Source organism: Macrotis lagotis, chromosome 5 (genome assembly GCF_037893015.1).
Source record: "Macrotis lagotis isolate mMagLag1 chromosome 5, bilby.v1.9.chrom.fasta, whole genome shotgun sequence".
Classification (NCBI taxonomy): Eukaryota; Metazoa; Chordata; class Mammalia; order Peramelemorphia; family Peramelidae; genus Macrotis; species Macrotis lagotis.
Genome location: NC_133662.1, coordinates 137,945,778 through 137,968,853, shown reverse-complemented (window position 1 = coordinate 137,968,853; position 23,076 = coordinate 137,945,778). Strand labels below are relative to the sequence as shown.

The 23,076-nt window shown below is 35.2% G+C and overlaps 1 protein-coding gene across 1 annotated transcript in view; it reads left to right on the top strand.

Moving 5' to 3' along the window:
- ARHGAP18 (Rho GTPase activating protein 18) overlaps positions 1 to 23,076 on the top strand; it is a 222,350-nt gene that overhangs the window by 40,385 nt on the left and 158,889 nt on the right. The window contains exon 2 of the mRNA XM_074187562.1: positions 6,930 to 7,070. Within this exon, the coding sequence (XP_074043663.1) occupies positions 7,066 to 7,070 (5 nt within the window). The 5' untranslated portion in view covers positions 6,930 to 7,065. The remainder of the gene's footprint in view (positions 1 to 6,929; positions 7,071 to 23,076) is intronic.

The window sequence follows — 23,076 nt, the reverse complement described above, 5'->3', positions numbered from 1 at the left end:
ATTTGAAAGCAAGTTTGTATTACTGATTAAATTTAAGATTAGATAATCTTTATGTTCCCTGTATGCCAACTCCTACTTGTGCCCTCTGAGACCTCAGTATGATGAACTACAGTGATGTGACTTTTAAGACATAAGATTGATTTTTCTTTTACATATCAGCACTTGGACATCCAAATGAATGCTCTTCTTTTGCCAAATAATCCCTGGGGTAGGCAATATGCTATTGTGAAAATACTACTATTGCTTCAAATATATGTTTTAGAATTCCTCTTTTCCAATTCTCCTTTATTTATGCCATTCTCCTCATCTTCAATGCCCTTTCACCCTTCTCTCTCACAATCCATCTTTATTGTAGTCTTCATGTTTCAGCTTAAAATTCTCTGTCTCTGAGAAGTATTTTCTTACTAAATCCATTCCACTGTTACTGTTGCTTTACTTAATAGTTCTTCATCAATTGTGTGTGGCTGGCATGCCTAGGTCTGGAACCAGAGGAATTAGATAAGACCTTTTCCTCTCTACTTCTTATCAAAGAATGATTTTAACCATCTTGTCATTAGTCCTACTTGTCCTAAGGAATGTGTTGGTGAGTTATAATAGAGTTCACATCCTAGAGTAGTTCTTCAAAGGGAGATGAGAATACCTACATACTTTATGTTCTCTGCTCTCTTACCTTTACTCATATCATTCCCTAGGTCTGGTATACTCTGTCTCATTAATATTGCCTGGTTTTCAAAGCCCAGTTCAAATGTCATTTACAAGACTTCCTGATTTCCTCTCATCTAGTTATGATCTTATCTAGATAGCCCTTTTCTTACACCTTTTGTATGGACTCATCTCGTATTTGATATTTTTTATAATATATATTTATTTAATATAATATTGCATTATATTGTGTATATATGTCTTTATATATATAGTTATTTCTTATGTGAATCACATCTGCCCAACTGGATTGGAAAAAAAAGACTATGTGTTATTTAAGCATCTGAGGTTCTGAACAAAATAATTTGCTTTCCCCCAAAACTAGCCTTAGTTGTTGCTGTTGTTGTTGCAATTTCTACTCCATACTCCTCCCATTCCTTTTTGACCACTTCTATTTGCTACAAGAACATGAAACACACTTTATCTGAGCTGTAGCTCAGAAGAGAGTGACAAAATACCATGACTTTCAATGCCATTACTTATGGAAATTGGCAGGGAGAGTTGTTCCACACTATTGATGGGTGTCTAGTCTATTTGGTGATAACTTTCCTCTGCAAACAATGATATTCCTTTAGTCTTAGAAGGCTAGTGCTGATGAAACCAGTGGCAGCAGAGGAACTTATATGCACCCGCATGTTGACTCTTCATTGTACAATAACGGGAGACTCTTGGTCCAAGACATAAACCTGGCCTTTGAAAATGGACACTTGGGCCCTGCCCTCCATTGAAGTTTGGCAATGCAGTGATAGATGAACTCACACTCTGGACTGTGTCAAAGACCATTGTATACCAATTCAAAGAATTTCAAGGTCTGACCTTGCTTGATTTTTGTGTGCTTCCTGATCTTTCAAAGCCCCAATATAAAATGTATATAGTAAAGGATTCAAACCCAGGTCTTCTGACTTCCAAACCAATGCTTATTCCATTAAGCTGTTTTCCATTACCATATTCATCTTGGAGAATTTTTTTTAAAGGAAACAAAATTATCTATTTAATTTGATCTGAAATGGTGATTTAAGGAAGTCCTAGAGAGGAAAAAGATCCATTTCCTCATCCTTACAAGATGTTGCTGAATTGTTTACTTATTATCTCTGAGCTATAAATCTCCAAAATATGGGAAGACAACTGGATTTGGAATCAGAGGATTCTAGTTTGGATTTTTGATTATTTACTTACTGCCAATATCACCTTAGACAATATCACCTTTATTTATTTATTTCCTTTATTTATTTCCTGACTTGTAAATGATCTCTATGGTCCCAACCAAAGCTAATCCTTATTTTATACATTAGTAACAGTAATCCTCAGGGATTCTTTTGATTTATTGTATAAGTCTAGCATTAGGTTGGACTTCTATAACTCCCTAAAAGAGCTAATGTTTCTACACACATTGGATCTATTGGATAATCAAAACAGACCAGCCCTATTTTAATTTTTCTACCGTATGAATTTTGGCTGTTTGGCTGTATATTCTATTCTCTCATTTCACAACACTGTTGCTATGAACCAACTCTCCCCATTGCACCATTTAAAAACAAAAACAAAAAACAAAAGCATGCTTTACATGAATTGTTTCAAGGTTAAGTAGGGTGCACCTGGAGAGGTCTAAAATTGTCATCTACAACTTTGCTGTCCCACATTCTTGCCCAAAACAGTACTAAATTCTCAAAATCTCCCAGGAAAATGTTTCCTGTCTAAAAAAATTACCTGGACATTGTTTCCCTTGCTACACAACCAGATAGTTATAGTTTCATCAATGTCCATGGCTCTTCATCTTAATCTTTCTAAATGCCTTGTGCAAACTTAGTTGCCCACAACTGCTTTCTGCCCTGAGAATCTTCCTTTGTAACAAAGCACATGATAGCAATACAATCCCCAATCTATATATCTCATTCTGAATCTACGTTTTACTATTTCCCCACTGACAGAAGCAGGCAGACAGACAGGTAAATGACAGGTGACACAGAGGAGAAAGGGCATAACTTGGAATCAGAAAGATCTGAGTTTGAATTCTGCCTTAGATAAACACTAGTAATGTGACCTTGGGGCAAGTCTCTTAATTTCTCTGTGCTTTAGTTTCTTCATCTTTAAAATGGGGGTAAATAATGACATCTACCTCACAAGGTTCAGATGAGGTAGCATATAAATTGCTTTAAAAATCTTAAAGTGCCATGTAAATACTATCTATTGTTACAGACAGAATTTATTTAGTACTTACTATATGCTAAACATCAGGAATAGTAATATGGAGCAAATAAGGCCCTTAAGTAGTTTATATCTTACTGGGGGGAGATAACAAGTTGGACAGCTGAAAAGTAAGAAATGGGAGTAGTGTCTGGATGACATGGAAGTGGTAAGGAGACCTGGTTCTGGGCAAAATAAACCTAGCAGAGCCAGAAGTCCCAAGGATAAAGTCCAAGGATCAGGAACCCCAAGTAGAAATTTTTAAAAAATGGAGGTTGATGGCTAGAGTAAAAACAGTATGGTATGGAGATGGAAATAAAAAAAGAAGGAAATTTAATAATCCACATTTATAATATCATTCTCTTTATATTTTACAATCATTATCTTATTAGTTCTCTACCCAAGCTCCCCAGATGGAATATGGTGTGAATAGCTGTATGATCATATGCTGTGTCTAACTGTGATTCAGATTTTTTGTGAAATTGGCTTAATCTTTCCTGCTTAATGAGAAAAGGAGTAGGAAGTAACATGATGGTGCTAGCATTTTTGCTCATGAAATCAAGTTAGATTACTTTTGTTCTTTGTGAGTCAGAGAAATTTTGCTACATAATAGAACCTTTTGTGTTTCAACCAGCAGGTGGCAACCAAATTAAAGCTAAAAGTTTACCTAATCGCATTAATAGGGGAAAAAATTGGTTTTATACTTTGGAAAACTGACAATTGCAAGAAATACACTTGGCTCTGACATTAAAAGCCATTAAAGAATTTTTTAAAACTTTAGTTCTGAGACTCATCTGATTTTTTAAAGGTTGTTTTCGATTTTTCTCCTCAAGGTTCATTGTTACAAGTTAATTTTTGTGAAGGATTGTCAGAGGAATCCTCTAGAGTCATACAACATGATGTTTGAAATAATGAGGCTGTTCACTTACTTTGACAGTTTTTAAAAGCATAATTAAAAAGCAAATCTTTTTAATGGCTTAAATTAATGATATTTCATTTATTTTATTTTGTAAAGCTGTTTATAATTTGCCCAAGACATTTATTAGATTTTTTTTTAAAGAATAGCTCAATACAAAATTTAAAATACCCCAGAAGAATACCAATTGTGTGGTTAGGTGACCTTTTTAAAAACTAGAATGAAACTCTTTGTTATGATGTTGTTGTTCCATCATAAGAAAGGGTTTTATTCTCATTTTTTTTTTTTAGAATCATAGAACTTTTAGATGGGGAAATTAGATAGTCAAACCTAAATCATATTGCAGAGAGGACACTAATACTTAAGGACACAAATGTAATATCAGAGTCCTCTGGCCTAGAATCCCAAGCTTCTAATGTACAGCTCACTGTTTTCTCTAATATGTCCACACTACCTATTATATATAAGTATTAATTAAATAATGATTCAATCATTTATTCCTGCTCATGTTTATGAATATGATCCAGTATGATTGTGTAGATATAATAGCCAGCATTATATAGCACTTCAAGATTTGTAAAACACTTTAAAAACATTATCTCATTATAACTTTGGAAGACATTCTATTATTAGCCTCATTTTACAGATGAGTAAATTGAGGTAGATAAAAGTTAAATGACTTACCCAGGATCACAATAAATAATAAGCATCTAAAGACAAATTTGAACTTAGGTCTTCCTGCCTCTAGTTCCAGCACTCTGTCCCTATGGAGTCACCTAGCAGTATTCTGTATATATACTATATTGTATATAAGTATTTCATGAATTATAGAATTGGAAGGGGGCAGAGTGAGTAAGATAAGTATACACAAACACTGCCTATTAATATAGGAATTCTGCTAAGTACTCTTACAAAACTTTTCTTCTGACAGAGCCTGTAGAAATCATCTTGTCTCACTGTTATATGTTATAGGATTGGAAGTAATTTCAAAGTCCAGTCCCATACTTTTACAGATGAGAAAACTGCGGCACATTAAAGCTAAGTGACCTACCCATATCTCCTCTGGCATTTTTTTTCCACTTAAGCCACATCCATGTGTAGAATAGTTGTTCATTTATAAAGTACATTGTAAAATTAAACTCCAATAATATTATAGTCTTAGTTCTGGAAGGGTCAACTTAGTTGGCTCAGAGGATAGAGTACAAGGCTTGAAGTCAGGAAAACCTGAATACAAATGCCTGCTCAGACACCCTGGGAAAGTCATGTAATCCTGTTTAACCTCAGTTTCCCTATCTATAAAATAAGATGGAGAAAGAAATGACAAACTACTCTAGTATCTTTGCCAAAAAAATACCAGATGAGGTGAGGAAGCTTAATAAGTATATCATACTATAATTCTTTAAGAAAGAAATAAGACTTTTTACCAGGAATATAGTTTAATAATACTTATTAAACTTTCTTGGGGTTCACAAAGAGTCTGACATTAACCAAAAAAAAACTGGAAAGGACTTGAGGGCTAAGTTCATCTATAACCCTCTTTCTTCAGATGAGAAATTGAAGCAGAAATTAATTGTGATTTAATGGAAATTACTCCAAAATCAGGAGATCCTAGGTTTGAATCCTGATTCTTCATTTAATATCTGTCAGACCTTAGATAAGTACTCTGCTGAGATCTTGTGACAGTAGTCCCCTTGCTGTTCTTCTGATAAGACCCACTATTTCCTTGCATTTTCACCTGCTGACCCCATGCTCCTTAGAATGATTTTCCTTTTCATCTCTGCCTCCTGGCTTCAGTGGCTTCCTTCAAGTACAGGCAAAATCCCACCTTCTACAGAAAACCTTTCCCAATCCCCCTTAATTCTAGAGCCTTCTCTTTGATGATTATGTCAAATTTATCCTGTATATAGCCATGTTTGTACTTTTTTTCATATCTTTTCATATTGTCTCTGCCGTTGAGAAGTTTTTCTTTTTCTTTGTATCACTAATGCTTAGCAGTGCCTACCTCATAGCAGTGGAATACAATAAATGTTTATTAACTGAGCCTCATCTATTAAATAAAAGAGTTGAGCTAAATCTCTGAGGTCCCTCTCAGCCCTAAATCTATTATTCTATATTCCCAAGTGGCCTGTCTAAGTCAGGGATTAAGTTGCAGAATTGCAAAAATTGGGTGCAACTAAGTGGCACAGTGGGTAGAGCATTGACCCTGGAGTAAAGAGAGACCTGAGTTAAAATCTGGCCTCAGATTGTTGATACTTACTAGCTGTGTGATCTTGGGCAAGTCATTTAACTCCATTACCTTGTTAAAAACAAAATCAGAATAGTGACAATTTTTAAAATAAGTATAGATTATATATTTATTTGGCTTGCAGTTTTAAACTTTAACTCTAATACAAATGACTTTGAATTCCTTTTAAGATAATCACTGATAGACTTGCAAAACAATTTTTTTTTGCTTTCTTTGTTACAAAGGATGACTTTGTCAAAGGGCAGGGTCATAGTTTTTTGGAAATAAAAGTACTATATAATATAAAAACTACAAATCTTTTTTTTTAATTGTTGGAATCTTTAGAAAGCGAGCCCAGGGTCTAGACCAAAAGGAAATCAAGATTCCTTCTATTAATCACTGCAAGGAGATCCAGAGCAGCCTTAAGGCACCAGAAAACTGGCACTGACTTTATATTGGTGCTAAGTTTTAGAGTACAGTCAACCCAAGATAGCTATCAGGAGTCTATGGGAGCCTCTTCCTGCTACCTGTAGATCAAAATGTCTAATGGTTGATTAGTTCCCTTAACTTGAAGGCAGTCTGTATTGATGGATTGACTGGCTGTACATACCACTTCCTGTCAATAAACATGGTATTAAGGTAAAAAATTGGATTAGAAAGTAGGAGACTCCAATTTCAACTCTGCTACTAACTAGCTATGTTAACTTGAGCAAGAAAGATAAACCTCCTTGTAACTTCATTTTTCTCTGTGAAATGAGACAAGACCCTTGCAGATGTAAAATTTTATTATGTATGTCAAACCTGCCTTTCTGAAGACTTAAGTAATCAATAATTCCTAGTGAAGTATGGGACCTATTTTCCTGCTAAACATCTCATTCTACAATCTTTCTGTTTCCCTTACAGATTGATACACCATACTGATACACCATATGGAAAGCAGCAGGAACTCCTGATGCTATGGGGGCCAAAGGATCAGAGCCCACACCAAAGCAATTCTATCCCATCCAGCTACTTATAATTTGTGGACTATGAGTAACTCATGAGGTCAGTGATATTGGAACAGGATGACCTTATTAAAAATATAATTTTTTATCATAATCATATAAATATAATGCAAATAATTATATAGATTACTACATATTATTTCAATAGTTTTTTGTATGTCTATTTTTTTAAGTTCAGATTTGCAATTTCATCAGGATAGGGAATTTCAAGTCTAGAAACTCCTTCATAGAAAATAGATAAGCAACTACTTTTTAATTTTTATAGTCTTACAGAATTGTTTAGGGCTTTGAAAGTTTGAATGACTTGCCCATGGTAACACAAACTAATATGTTTGAGGGTCAAGTCTTGAATTCAAGTCTTCCCTGACTAACAAGGCCATCTTTTCCTCTAATCTCAGTGACACTGACTCAGTGATGTCATTGACTTCAATCTAGGTCTCTAACCACCCACCTAATTACTCTGCTAAATTGGTACTGCTAAGTTAATTTAAAATGGATTCCCCTTAATAAGATATGAGGAATAGATTCTTATTTAAAAATAAGTTTTTAATGATGTCTTCTGTTTCCTACATCATCATAGCAATATGGAAAACAAAACAAAACAAAAACCAAGTCTGCTCAATGTTGTCCAGAAGTGCAGAGATCATTCATAGACCTGGTCCTATTCTGATGACAGAGTAGATTTGGCCTGCCTTTTTTTCTGATTTGGCATGGTTTGCTCCATTTTAGGCAAACCTAGAGGTCTAACATGAGGGGTGGAGGATGTTTATAGGTTAATTAATGTTGAACATAATTTGACACCCCATGAGTCTAGTCCACTGATAATGACAACTCTAAAGCTCAAGAGATTCGTTAGATTCAGTATCCTTAGAAGTAGAGCTTACAGTCTTAAGCCATGCCGGGCTAGAGCTATAGATTCTTAAATTCCATGAGGGAAGACCTACCTATATTATATTCTTTGTTTTTCCATATAGAGATCAGTGAGGTTCCTTACCTGTCTTTGACTTTTAGAAAATATTTACTGAGAGAAATCCTGAGGTACTACCTATAATCCTGGCCTTGGAATCAAGTCCTGGGTCAAGTCCCATACTAGACCCATACTAGAAGAGTAAATAGAAACAAATCACTTCATCTCATGATATCCTGGGCAGTTCTCTAAAACTAAGAGCTGCCAGCTTTATCAGCGGAAACAGTTCCTATATCAGAGTTTTACATACTCATAAAAATCACAAGTCTAGACCCCCCTGTCCCCAAAGAGGCTAAATGTTGAATCTTACAGGGAGAACAAGATCATGTCATACAATTTATTTTACAGATAAGAAAAAGGGAATTCAAAATTCTATTTCTCTTCCTTTGCTGCTGTCATAATGTCGCTTTTCTCTTTTCATACATTTAAAAAAATCTTTGGTCTCAGGGATGGTAGAAATTGTGTCCATTTATACCTTCTCCCCATGGAACATGGTTTTCTCCAAAGAGAAGCTTTCCAAGTTGCTAGAGCCTTTCCTCCAGATCTTTTTTACATATCATGAGTACTAATGAAATATTCTACCTGCTTTTTCTTATGCTTTATTCTTTTTTTATTTATTGAAAGCAATGGGGGCAAGTGACTTGCCCACAGTCACACAGTTAGGCAATTATTAAGTGATTGAGTGCAGATTTGAACTCAGGCTCTCCTGTCTTCAGGGCTGGTGCTTTATCCACTGTGCCACTTAGCTGCCCCCTTATGCTTTATTCTTAACACATGACTTGTTTCTGATCATCCATATTTGCTCAATGATATTCCTTTTGTTTATGAGCATAAATCGTAACTGCTGCAATCTACTAATGCCCAACAGAAATTATAGAATTCTACAATGCACAACCATAGAACATAGCTGGGAGAAGTTTTTTCATAGAATTTCTGGTTCTCAAGCTACCCACCCCAACCCTTCCCTTATAAGAGTAATTCAGGGGTGGTGCAACTAGGTGGTACAGTGGATAGAGCACCGGCCCTGGAGTCAGGAGTACCTGAGTTCAAATCCAGCCTCAGACACTTAATAATTACCTAGCTGTGTGGCCTTGGGCAAGCCACTTAACCCCAATGCCTTGGGGAAAAAACCTCAAAAAAAGGTAATTGGAACAAAGATAGGAGGTGATCAGAGTCAGAGGGAGAGGGAGAGGGAGAGAGAAAAATGTAGTTTAGTGACTGCTAAGAGTGATGGTTAAGGTCCAAGTAACAAACACTGGCTACTGAATACATTCCTCCTATAATTGATGTAATTGATGGGTTAACTGTAATCAGATAAATGAATGGATGGATAAATGAAAAGACCATTTTTAAGTATTTCATTTATACCAGGCACTATTTTAAAAGGAAGATACAAGTACAAGCAAACAGGATAGGTCCTTCTTCTAAGGAACTTAATTTCTAATAGGGAAAGATAACATATGAAGGGAAGTTGGTATGGCAGAATGGTTTGGAAATGACCTGGAAGTTAAGTAAAACCTTGGTTCTGATAAGATAAAATGAAAGTTCACCTATAATAATCCATTGTCCCATGCAATGGAATAAGGAACTTGGCCAGATTGCAGTCAACAAAATTTTAGATCAAAGGATCCCTGCCAGGGGTGGCTAGGTGGCATAGTGGATAAAGCACCGGCCTTGGAGTCAGGAGTACCTGGGTTCAAATCCGGTCTCAGACACTTAATAATTACCTAGCTGTGTGGCCTTGGGCAAGCCACTTAACCCCATTTGCCTTGCAAAAAAAAAAAACCTAAAAAAAAAGAGATCCCTGCCAATAACTACATCACCAAGACAGGGACGTAATGAACCTTTTATTGTTCAGTCATGAACCGTATTGGGGTTTTCTTGGCAAAGATACTAGAATGACTTGCCGTTTTCTTCTCTAGTTTATTTTACAGAAGAGGAAACTGAGACAAATGAGGTTATGTGACTTAGCCAGAGTCATGTAGCTAGACAGTGTCTGAAGACATATTTGAACTCAGGAAGATGAGTTTTTCTGACACCAGGTCCAGGGTTCTAATCTTTGTACCACTCAGCTGCCCTACTGAGTTCCACTTAATGCAGGATCTCTCATTCCATTCTCTTGTGCCATAAGTAAGCCAAGATCCTGACTGTAGAATTTCTGTATCTATATCCCTATGAGAAGTATGTATTGAGCATACTATGGAAACTGGGAAACTGCATTTTTTTTTTGGTTTCTTCAGAGTTTAATTGAAACTGTATATTGCTTAGGACACAAGGAGCCAGATCAATTATATTTGGGGGTGAGGTGGAGTGACTTGTAATGTGAACTCATTGCTTCTTTTAGTTATTTTATATTTTTTTAAAAATCATGCATTGTGTCCTTTGGTTGTTAGGTATGATTAAATCCTTATTGATTTTATATGTACAGGGACTAGACCTATGATTTCCCTGGAATAGGGAAATCTCAGAAGAGGAAACTTCTGGGATTTTATGCTGAATAAACTTATTGATTCTATGCTGAGTCAAAACACTACATGCAACCTTCTGACATGTATGTTTGTTTCTTTAAGGAACCAACTCCATTATGCCAGTTATATGACTAGTATTCATTGAATTGGATAGCCTGTCATCACTTTGTTGTAATCTATTGTTCTCATTATTATATGTTACTTCCCTTCGCAAACTGATTTTTTATGCTGTTGCTCACATATGGAATTTTCTCCTACGGTGACTTTGTATAACTTGTCCCCATGACTGCAGCAGCCTCCCTTAGTACCTTTTCCTCTTGGAATCTCTAGGATATTTCAAATCTCAGTTCAAATGCTTCCCCCTTCAAAAAGGGCAAATGTCTCCCTCAAAATATAATCTTTTGTTTCCTTTTTTACATAAACTTATTTTAAGTTCATGCTTTGTCTCTCCTAATGCATATAATCTCCTTTAAGGATGGAACTTTATCATTGATGTTTTTGTTTCTGCAGTTACCCTTTTGGTATCTAGCACAAAACAAAGAATATCACAAATGATCATTGATTTATTTTTGAAATAGAAGAAATTCAAATAGAGGTGGGACTACCTAGTGCATGGAGTACAAATTGTCAGTGTAAGCATGAGTGTTCCTAGTTAAAAAAAAAAAGGTATCATAGCCACCTGGTGGTAAAGTAGCAAAAGTGCCTTTTAAAATTTGTCTCCATAGAAGGTGGAACTGTTCAGAAAACATATGGGAGCATTCATGCAAAGAAAACTGAAGCCCAGGTTTTTCTCTTAACCCTGGAATTGTAAAATTGTCTTTTTTTCCTGACATTTCTCCTTTCCATCTACCTTTCCTTTTGAGTTCCCAGAACCCAAATTTATTTAGTAAGAAAGGTCACATCTGGTTCACCAATATTAGTCTCATAACCCTCTCAGGAGTGTTTGCATTTCAAAACAGATGCTTGGGAGAGACTAATGATTAAAATAAATGAAATTCTAAGCCAGATTTTTAGAGGTTGCTATCTTTAGGATTTTTTCTGGGGGGTGGGGCAAGAGAGAGGTTAGAGTTGAAGGTGGGTATAGGAGTGAGGGAAGTCTTTCAGTTCTACTCCAAATGACTCCAATGGACCACTGTTGTGAATCATTAGACCTGTCCTGACTTCCAAGTGATAATTCTTTCTTTTCTACTATTCTATTTGTGATATGGGGATGTTGAGGGAAGGGAAGGCAGAGTTGCCCAATTATATTCTTTTCTGCCAGATACCCCAGAGGAAAATTCAGCCACTTCTAATGACTTGGAGAATGCATTTTTCCAGCCCTGGGATTATTTCAAGTAGCTGAGTTAGTAACAACTACAATTTATAAAGCAAAGGTCTTCCTAAATTAGATACTTGTAATTTATAATTAAGCTTAATTGTAGTTGTTGATTAGGGTTGCCAGTGGTAATTTCATGTGCTGTACTATAGAAGACCATGGACTCTGGGGGTTTTCTACCCTCTCTTGATGCTGTTTCATATCTTCAAATAGCTCAGTGAGATAAAGACAGGTTGAGACTAATGGCATAGCAGCAAATCCCAGTGTGACAGTGACAGTGGAATTTCTAAGGAGAAAAGGGAAAGAAGGGGAGAGACAAAATGAAATTTTTCTTTTTTACTTCCCTATTCCAGGATGTACAGATGATACTTCTTTTTTTCACAGGCAAGAAAGAATTTATTAGCAATTACTATTTTAGTATTTTGTATGAAAATAGAATAGATACTCATTTTAATTTCTAAGAGATCAAGACTATGGAATGAGCTATAAGCTTAAATTAGCATCATGATGCTTTTTATTCTCAGGGCCTATGCTATGGGAACCTGAAAATAGCTTTCTAGTATGACTCTATTGTATAGAAATATTATAGTGGCTATAGAAATAAAAATATATTTGTAGATTGATTTAAAATTTATAAAATACTATCCTATATTGTAAGGTGGACAGTAAATGTATTATAATTGTACTCATTTTACCAAAAGGGTAACCAAGCATTCTAATGCTGCCTGGCAGAGAAAAATAAACACATCAAATAAATCCACAACTTCCAACCAATCAATTTTTTTCATCTTCATCTGTAATTGCATTGATATATGGAATTTCTGATGAGAAAATTCTTATTACCAATGCTAACAGCTTCTCTTCTGCCATTTATAGTCTTAGAGGTTTTCTGGGACCCTGAAGTGTTACCATTTGAATTTTTCACAATGTACAATCTCTGAAAATAGTTAAACATTAAGAATGTTTATAACTGATCAGACATATAGCCTTATACTTCACTAGCTTTTTTTAGCCTCATTTGTATAACTGCAATTGTGTGTATTGTTCTTTTTATTTTATTTTGTCCATGTCTAATCACTTCATCTATCTTCTTGTATTTCTTTAAATTTTTCCTCTTTGCTTAATTTTGTTGAGTAGCACTTTCTTTCCAGTCATTCAAGTTTTAAACTCTATAATCAGCCTAGAGAGATAGGTAAGAGTCTAATAGTGAAAGACTGTAAATATCAAGCAGAGGAATTTGTATTTAATCCCCCAGGCAAAGAGAAGTCACTAAAACTTCTTGAGCGAGCATGATGAAGCACTTTAACAACACCACTTAGACAATTATGTGAAAGATGAATTTGGAGGAGGGAAAAGCCAGAGTCTAGGAAAGCAATATGGAATCTGTTTCAACCATCCAAAGGTGAGGAACCTATCTACATCCTGATTGAGATCTAGCAGGTATTTGGTGATATGGGACTAATGGATTAAAGAGACATTATTGCTAGATATGTAGATACTGGAGTCATCTGTATAAGCATGGGGATGAAGCTATAGTAGCTGAAAAGAACAGATAAGTGGAGGAGGAGGAGATAGCCAGAGAAAAAGGGAAAGGAAGAAGGAGGAAAGAGAGAAAAAGAGGGATCAAGACCACACTTTGAGATATCCCCAAACATGGCAGGGACATAGGGATGTTACTGAAAACAAGATTAATAGAAATGTAAGCACAAAAATTCAGGGAGGAGAGTATCCAATAAAAATTTAAAAAATATGCAGGCTATCTGTGAATTGTTCCAATTTGGAATTATTAGATATTTAGATATTTAAAAAAATCTAATAAAGCAGACATTTGTCACCTTTTATTCCCTGATATTGTTTTCCCTCAACCCCAAATGAGTCTGTTTTTGCAACCAAGAAAATCAATTAGATAAAACTAGCAATGACTGTGCCTGATTGTAAATGCAGCATTCTATACCTGTGATCCACCCCCACTGCAAAGGAGGCAGTTAGTTCCATATTTCTTCTTCTTGGTCAAGATTGATTATTATAATTTTGTTTTTGTTTTTGTTTTTGTTCTTTATTTGTGTATGCTTTTCTTCTACTTATGCTTCCTTCATTCTGAGATTTCATATCCATGTTTCTATAGTTTATTTCAAAATCTTCATTCATTTTTACATGACAATGATAGTCTATTGTTTATTTTCCATAATTTGTTTATCCATTTTTCAACCAATGAGCATGCATTTGTTTCTATTATTTAACTACCACAAAAAGTGTTGATTAATATCTAGGTACATTTTATTTTTATCTTTTTTTACATCCTTGGGATGTATAATCAACAGAAGTGAAAAGATATGAATAGTTAAGTGAATGTTTTTGTATAATTTAAAACTATTTTTAATATTTGAATCATTTATAACTCTACCAATAATGTATTAGTGTGCCTATCTTCCTATAGCTCCTCCAATATGAACTATTCTATCTTTGTCATCTTTACCTTAGACAGGCAATATTTCAACATGGATAGAAAGTTGACCTCCAAATCAGGAAAAACTAGATTCAAACCAAATGGTTATGAGATCCTGGCTAATCCCTGAAACTTAATGTTCTAGGTAACTCTCTAAGACTAAAAGCTGTAGAACAGGTACTGATGTACATTAGTAGAGGGGATCACCTAGGACTTATTTATATCAATAAAAAAAGGGAAGGTCATTGTACAGTGACCAGAGCATCACCTAGAGTCAGGAAGACCTGGGTTCAAATCTAACTTAGACACTAAATGTATGACACTGATCAAGTTACTTTACTCTGTTTGCCTCAGATTCCTCTTTTATAAAATGAACTGAAAAAAGAAATGGCAAATCCATCCAGTATCTTTGCCAAAAAAACAACAATAAAATCACAAGTCCAGTTTCTACTCATTATCTATCATCTGCCATTTTGGAACATATGAAATCTCAATGTTGTTTTACTTTCCTTTCCCTTATTAGCAATTTGGAACAGTCTTTTTTGCTTAACTGCTAGTGTCCTTGAACCACTTTGTTTGGGGTTAGACTTCTTTTTTAAGTATCATGATGGTTTCATTTAATATAGTAAGTGAGCAGAAAGAATAAAATGTACTTTTGTTTGGGATTTGTTGAGCCTGGGTAGAGTGCCATTTGCCTAGAAGCTAGCATGAATCACACTTTTGAAATACTTTACTTTTACTAATGTTGTAAGCACTGAATTATAACTGGTTAACTCAGCACAAATCTTTTCAAGACAAAAGTTATCTGCAAATTACTACATAATCTCTTCATAAGAGCCATTTCTGATCACTATGCAGTGGCCAAAGAATAAATACTTGAATGAATAAATGAACAGGCTACATTTATGGCTAGCTTGTGATACTCCATAATTAAGTATTCCTTAGGGGAAATGATAAGTCTTGTTAATCTAAGGAACAGGAAGTAACTTTAAAATTTCAAATGGTATATGTAGGTATTTGTCACACCTACAAATGAAATCTTTACCTGTATAAATTTATGGGGCCAAACAAGTGACTTTGTTGTTCAGAAATTACTGGATTACTGAAAATTAGGAACTTTGAATTGTTGTCAGATTGCCACAAATTCCTTGAGAAACTTGAAGAATATTTGATAATTTAACAAAATAAAGTTTGACTAAAAAAATTGTCCTTGAAATATTATATTCTCAAACTAAGAAGTCCATAGTAGTAATGCTCATATAAAAATGGAAAGTGAGTTGAATAAGCAACTTTTTTATATATAGGTTGTATGCTTAAGATTGAAAATAAATAGGGGTGGGCAGCTGGGTGGTACAATGGATAGAGGACCAGCCTTAGAGTCAGGAAGACCTGATTTCAAATCCAGCCTTGGATACTTTACACTTACTAGTTGTGTGACCTTGGGTAAGTCTCTTAATCCTAGTGCCCTACAAAAACCAAAAATGAAAAAGAGAAAATAAATGCATAAGTTTTCCTATTTGCACAGCCAGCATGTATTACGTGATCTAATGAGGAAAACTGGAAGGAAACTTAGAGAACAGCTACTCCATCTCTATCATTTTATAGCTGAGAATATTTGGACCCAAAGGTTGTAGGCTATCTAAGATCCTACAGTTAGTAAGTAACAGAGATGGGTTCTGAACCCAGAGATACTGACTCCAGAGTCAGTACTCTGTGCACCATATAATCTTATTAGCTAAATATATATACAAAGCTTTATACTTTTTTTCTAATACCTTCACTCACTTTATTTAGGCTTCATAAGAACTCTATATAGTAGGGACAGATTTTTTTTTTTGATGGAAGGCAAAGGAGTGGGTTGGACAGGATCTGTGGTTTCATTGATTTAAGAAGTCTTTGCAGTAGAAATTTCTTGCTATAATGCAGGTTATCAGCTTGTCTAGAAAGTACACTCTTAGGAGAGTTGCCAGAGAGCACTGAGAAGCTAATTAGCATATTGATGTTTGTCCTTCATTCCCAAAGAAGACCAGGTTATTAGGGAGGTGATGCCATGACATGCACATGAATTAGATTTGAGTAAGGGGGTGCCAGTCCAGTGACCAGATATAAAACAGGATGACTGGAGATGGGCCTGGATGTGAGGCAATCAGGATTAAGTGACTTGTCCAAGGTCATACAATTAGTAAATGTCTGAGAATGGATTTGAACTAAAACCCTCCTGACTCTAGGGCCGTTGTACTATCCACTTCACTACCTAGCTATTCCCCCCCCCCCCCCGTTTATTTTCTTTAGACAAATGTAATAAACTCCATTTCACCAATGAAGAAACTAAGGCTTAGGGAAATGAAGTAACTTGTGACTCCAGCACACAATGAAGGTTGATGGAATCAGAATGACCCACATTTCTGGATTCCAAGACTAATGTAATCTCCATTCTATTCCTACCTCTCAGCAAGGAGTGCATCATGCCTTCCATAATTTTCTCCTTTTAAAAGGTCTTACTGACTAGGCAATTTTAACCCTGAGTCATATACAGCATGAAGATTTTATACTGAAGAATATGTTTATAGTGAACACTTTTATACTGAATAATAAGTGAACCAAGGCATTTGGAATCTAAGCTGAGGCGCATTTCTCCCTTGCACCATTTCCATTATGCACCCTCTTGACTTGCAGGAAACACATTTTCAGCTTCTCTGCGCCTGTTTCCAGGGACCTCGCCAATTAAAATTCCTGCATCCAATCTTAATTTTATCACTCACTCTCCATCTCATGTAAACTAGGATCACAGATTATTTGAGGAAGAGGAAAAGGATATTATATCACCTGGTCTAAAGCAAAACACACACTTCTGGGATTACAGATTTCCCTTGTCTCATTGTTCACTGAAAAGTGATTTAAGGTAAAGTTATTGAGTGCCTGAAAATTATATTATCTCTCATTCAACTACAATATTTTACTATGGAGAATCATAAAGATACAGGGAAGAGACTGAAAGTCAAAGAGCACCCAGTACTGAAAACCTCAATGTTTGGATGAAAAACAGTAAGCCAGTTGTCATGCTAACATCTGAGTCATCACTGATTAAATAGACAGCAGATGCCTTAGACCTTCAAATGCAACACATGCAGAAAGGACTGGTACAGAGTTATAGAGACCGTTCTTTTTCATTTCTTGGCTCTCTTGTTTGTTAAAAATTTCAAGCATGAGTTGCATTGACAGGTTTTATTCACATTTAATTATAAACTTTTAGTTGTATTGTTAAAGGAGCCAAAGGATGAGGAAATTAAAAGAGAATGTGCTTGCAAAGATGAAGTTGTACTAACTGAGCTTGGCTTGCCTTCAAACTGTGTCATAACCCTATGACTGCATTGCAAATGTCTGGCTGTGAATGGTGACTCCTGATGGAAAATAAACTAAACATTCCACTTACTTGGTAGATTTTTATTTTAATGTTTTGAAATAGTATGAACTTGTCCTTCTCCTCCTCCTCCTCCTTCTTCTTTGTCATTTTTTTCTCCTACTCTTTTTTCTTCCCTTCCCTTTTCTCTCTCCTTCTTTCCTTACACTTCCTCATTTTCTTCTTCCCCCTCTTCCTTCTCCTCCTCCTCTTCCACCTCCCTCTTCCCCTTCCCTTTCCTTCTACATCCTTTTTTCCCTTCCCCCTCTCTTTCTCCTCTTCCTCTGCCCCCAAGGAGCTTAATAGTCTATTGAGATACACTGCATATATAGAGAATAAAGACAAGACAATCTACAATGGAGAATGGAAGGTGGGAACACTAGTAGTTGAAGTGTATGACTCAAGAAAGAGCAAATTTGAAAGGGGATGGTTTCATAGAAACCTGGATACAAAGTGAGGTGAGCAGAATCAGAACAATCTATATAGTAATAACAAAAAATATTGTAAAGACAAACAATAATGACTTAGGAACTCATATCAATATAATGACCAGCCACAATTTCAGAAGATTGTTGATGAATCAAGCCAGATCTTGATAGAGAGAAAGTCCAATGGATTACAGAGTTTGGACATTTCCAACCTTGTCTGGAAATGTATTGTATCCTTTAACTCTCTCCAGGATATTCCTCTCGAAATTTATGCACTCAGATTCAATATGTCCAAAAAGAACCTCATGATCTCCCCCCCAGTATACCTTATCTTCTTCAAGATTTCCCTCTTGATGGAATCACTATCTTTTCCTTACTCAGGTTGGTAATCTCACAAGTTTTTCTTTTTATCTTTCCCTTACCTCCTATATCCAATATGTTGTGAAGTACAATAACCCAAATCTTCCCCTTTCTTTCCCTTCACACCAGCAAGCTAGCATCCCCTCTCCCTTAACTTATTGCAATCATTTCCTGTTGGTTTTTTCAGCTTCTACTTCCCCCTTTCTCCATTCTATTTATAAAGCTACCAAAAACCAAAAAAAAAAAATCCTCAAATGCTTCATAGACTACCTATTGCTTTTAGGATAAAATACAAACCCCTCAGCCTTACAATATGACTCCAACTTACCTTTTCATCCTTTTTCATGTAATTTATCTTGATGCATTTTACAGTTCAGTCAAACTAGGGCATGAACCATTACTATAATTCCATGGATTTACACAAGCTACTTCTAATGCTTGTGAATGTAATTTTTCCTCTTCTGCCTCTCTGAATCTCCATCTTTCTTCCAGGGGCAAATGAATTGCTGCTTCTTCCATGAAGCCTACCATAATTCTCACTATCCCCAACTTGGTAATAGTCTCTTCTGCTTCAATTTACAAGACTATTAAACCTTGTCTTTCTTCACTATGTATGTGCTATATCAATATTAAACTAAGCCCTTACATTATGAAATAATGTAAACTCTTCAAGGGGTAGCCAGTTTCCACTTCTGGTAACCTCAGAATCTCCTCTTCTTTTCACTCCCATCCAGATTATTTTAGTCTAGGCCTTCATCACTGTCAGCCTGTACTGTATTGACTTCCTAGTTGATTTTCCTGCCTACAATCTCTCTTTCCTCCTGTAGTTGCCAAAATGATATTACTAAAGCTCAGATCTCACTTTGCTTCTCCCCTAATCAAGAAGCTCTAGTTTCTCATGTTTTGAATTTCAAGATTTAAACATTCTAACTACATCTTGCCTTCCCAAACTTTCTACACATTATTTCCCTTTACATCCCTATAGCCCAGAAAAAGAACTACTTATTGTGGTCACAAAATTATCTTCCATTTCCCATCTCTGTATGTCTTTACTTCTGTTTCTTTGAATCCTTCACTTCTATTCAAAGCTACTCTCAAGGGCCACTTTGTACAAGAGGCTTTCCATGATTTTTTTTTAGGTTTTTTGCAAGGCAAATGGAGTTAAGTGACTTGCCCAAGGCCACACAGCTAGGTAATTATTAAGTGTCTGACACTGGATTTGAACCCAGGTACTCCTGACTCCAAGGTTGGTGCTTTATCCACTATGCCACCTAGCCACCCCAGGCTTTCCATGATTTTCCCCAACTGCTACTGTTTTCCCTCAGCTCCCAGTCCTATTCCCCAAATTCCCTTACATTTACTTGGTACCTATTTTTCAGCTAATTTATACGGGCATGTTGCCTGCCACCACCCCCCCCATCCCACTACCCACCATAGAATATATCTATTTTGTCTCTATCCCTCAGCAGCTGCAGAACACTTGACACATTAGTAGGCTCTTAGTAAATGTTGATTAAATGACTAATCTCAAGTAATATAGTACAATCCTTTGAGGGATCTCAGGTTGACTTAGCAACTTTCATTTGGAAAGTACTTAAGAGTTTATCAAGTGCTTTTTATCACAACAATCTGACAAGGAAAGTATAGGATGTTATTGATTTATCTTATTGATTGATTGATTTCTTGATGAGACTTTGAAAGGTAGAGCAATTTGTCAAAGATAACAGTAAGGATTAGAGTTTGGAATTGAACCTTATTCTCTGAATTCAAGAAAGATCTGTTATAGAGTTGTCTTTTGGAGGTTCATTTTGGGGAGCAAATTATGGAAAGGAAGAGAGATTTTTTGAATGGGTTTTTGTTTGGTTGTTTGCCTTTATAGCATGTCCCAGGACCAGAAAAATCTCATAATTGAAATGAACCTTAGAAATGGATGAATCTAAAGGCTTGACTTAACTTGCTTTTTTACTTCTTTTTGTCCACTATCAGCAACAACTAATGATCGAAGAAGACCTCATATGTGAATGATTGGCAGCAAATAGAAGTGTTGCTGAAACATCCAGTGTTGGAAACTTTTTTGAATCCTCTTGCTTATCTTGGAATTGTGTTAACATTAACGGTGAAAGTATAAAAGCAAAGGGTAAAATTATTAGTGTCTAAGCATGATTCAAGCTACTGATACTCAACTATTTACAGCCATTGTATTTTTCACCATGGAAAGGCTAGGTAGTACAGTAAGTCTGGAATCAGCAAGACTCATTTTCCTTAGTTCAAATCTGACCTCAGAGATTTACTAGCACTTTAGGACAGTCACTTAACCCTGTTTGCCTCAATTTTCTCATCTGTAAAATGATCTTGAGAAGGAATGGCTAACCCTTCTAATATATCTGAAAAGAAAACCTGAAATGGGGTCATGAAAAGCTGGACATGACAGAAATGACTAAGGAACAACAAATTCTGTACCACCATGCACCAGTGTTGCCTGGTTTTGTTTTGATTAGTCAATAAGTATTTATTAGGTGCTGGTTTCACTTTATGGTTTTGATGAAGGACTAAATCTCAACTTGTGAAAGTATATCTTTTTAATATTCTGTGAGATGAGACAGGAAGTACACATAAAGTTCTTTTTACTGCATACTATAGTTATAGCTGTTTTGAGGAAAAGTAGTTATATGATTGAGTTACTGGCTGAATTAGTCACTTTTTCATGAAACATCATTTTTACTTGGAAGATTGACTGACAAAATAATTATTCAGATTTGTATATTTTATGAATAATTTCTCCAAAATTAAAGAAGTGAGGGGCGACTAGGTGGTGCAGTGGATAAAGCACAGGCCCTGGAGTCAGGAGTACCTGGGTTCAAATCCGGTCTCAGACACTTAATAATTACCTAGCTGTGTGGCCTTGGGCAAGCCACTTAACCCCATTTGCCTTGCAAAAGCCTACAAAAAAAAAGTGATCCTGTCACTTCAAGGAAAACAATTGAGAGAATTTATTTGTCAGTGATAAAATAAAAACTTTCAAGCAAAAATTAGAATTTTTGAAAATGTAGCTCTAAAATAATAATCTCTAAGATTTTTTTTACTAATGGGTGATGATGATATAAATGAAGGATTTAATGAATGTAAATGGATATTACATAATGAAATTTGATAAATTTGCATTACTCATTAAACTTATACTTTCCAAAAGACCAATGCAAGATGTAAAAAAAAAACACACTTGGGTAAAGATCCATTCAAAGTGCAAGATAAAGCAATAGAATTGACAGAATTTCAAATTCCACTTGTAATATTTGAGAAACTAATACCTGTCAAGTTTTAGTATATTATCAAAGATTATTCACTATAATTTGAAAAGTCTATTAAAATACTCCTTCCTTTTCTAACTCATTCAGATTTTCTTCATATACTTCAATCAAAACAACATAACACAATAGATTGAATGCAGAAATAGATATGGAAAATCCAATTATCTCTTATTAAACTAGACATTAAAGGAATTTGTAAAAAATACAACTAATCTTATATTTTTATTAATTTGCTTTAGAAAATATTTTTATAAAATATCTATGTAAATATAAAGGATTTGTTTTTAATATCTACATTAATAAATAAGCATTTAAAATTTTGTCATTTTCATTTTTAATATGATGAATATAAATAGGTAACATATTGGGTAGAGTGCCAGTTTTAGAGTTAGGAGGAACTAAGTTCAGATTCATCCTCAGACACTTGCTAGCTGAGTGACACTGGCAAGACACTTAGCCCCTTTTCTCAGTTTCCTCATCAGTAAAATGAGCTAGAGAAAGAAATAGCAAACCACTCCAGAATCTTTGGAAAGAAAACCACAAATAAGGCCATGAAGAGTCAAACAACTAAACAACAAAAATAAATATGACTCATATAGACAAAAGTTCTTTGGGATCTTCAATTTCTAAAAGTATTAAGCATTCCTGAGACCAAAAATATTGAGAATTGCTGTTGTAGAGCTTGTGGAGGAATGAAACTAATAGTTCATTGTTACCCAATATTCTCTTCATAGGTTGCTCAGATGGACAGTTTGCAAATCATTAGCTTTTTGTGCATTTTCCCAAGCCCTGTTTATTATGTGTTATCACTGAGGTTTCAGTTAAATATCCAGATTTTTGGTTCATGTTATAGTAATGTGTGCTTTTAGTTTGAAATGCTTTATGTAGGAGTAGGGCAATAAAATGTATTCCTAGGTTTTTTTTTTTTGTGAGAGTCGAAGAAAAGGCACTTCCATGCTATAGCTTTGAAATCAAACATTTATCATGACAATCTCAGTTTGGATAATGTCTTTGGGTGTCCTTGAAAAAAAGAAAAGTTGTCCCACTGAGTGTTGTGTATGCATTGTCTAGTGGCAATGCTTTTTACCAGTGCTTTAGCTTATCACAAAGTAAATACTATGCAGAATACTCTTTTTTTTTTGGAAGTAGGAGGGGAGGTATGAAGTAATATAAGTCCATTGAGAATAATACTATTTTTCCTTTTTTTTAATCCCTATCCCCTAGCACCATGCCTAGCTCAAAGTTAGCATTTAATAAAGATTTGTCAAGCCATCAATTAAAATGTGCACATTTATGAAAGGTCAGGAATTTCAAAGAAACCAGGGACAAAAGATATAAAGGAAGGAGATTCAGC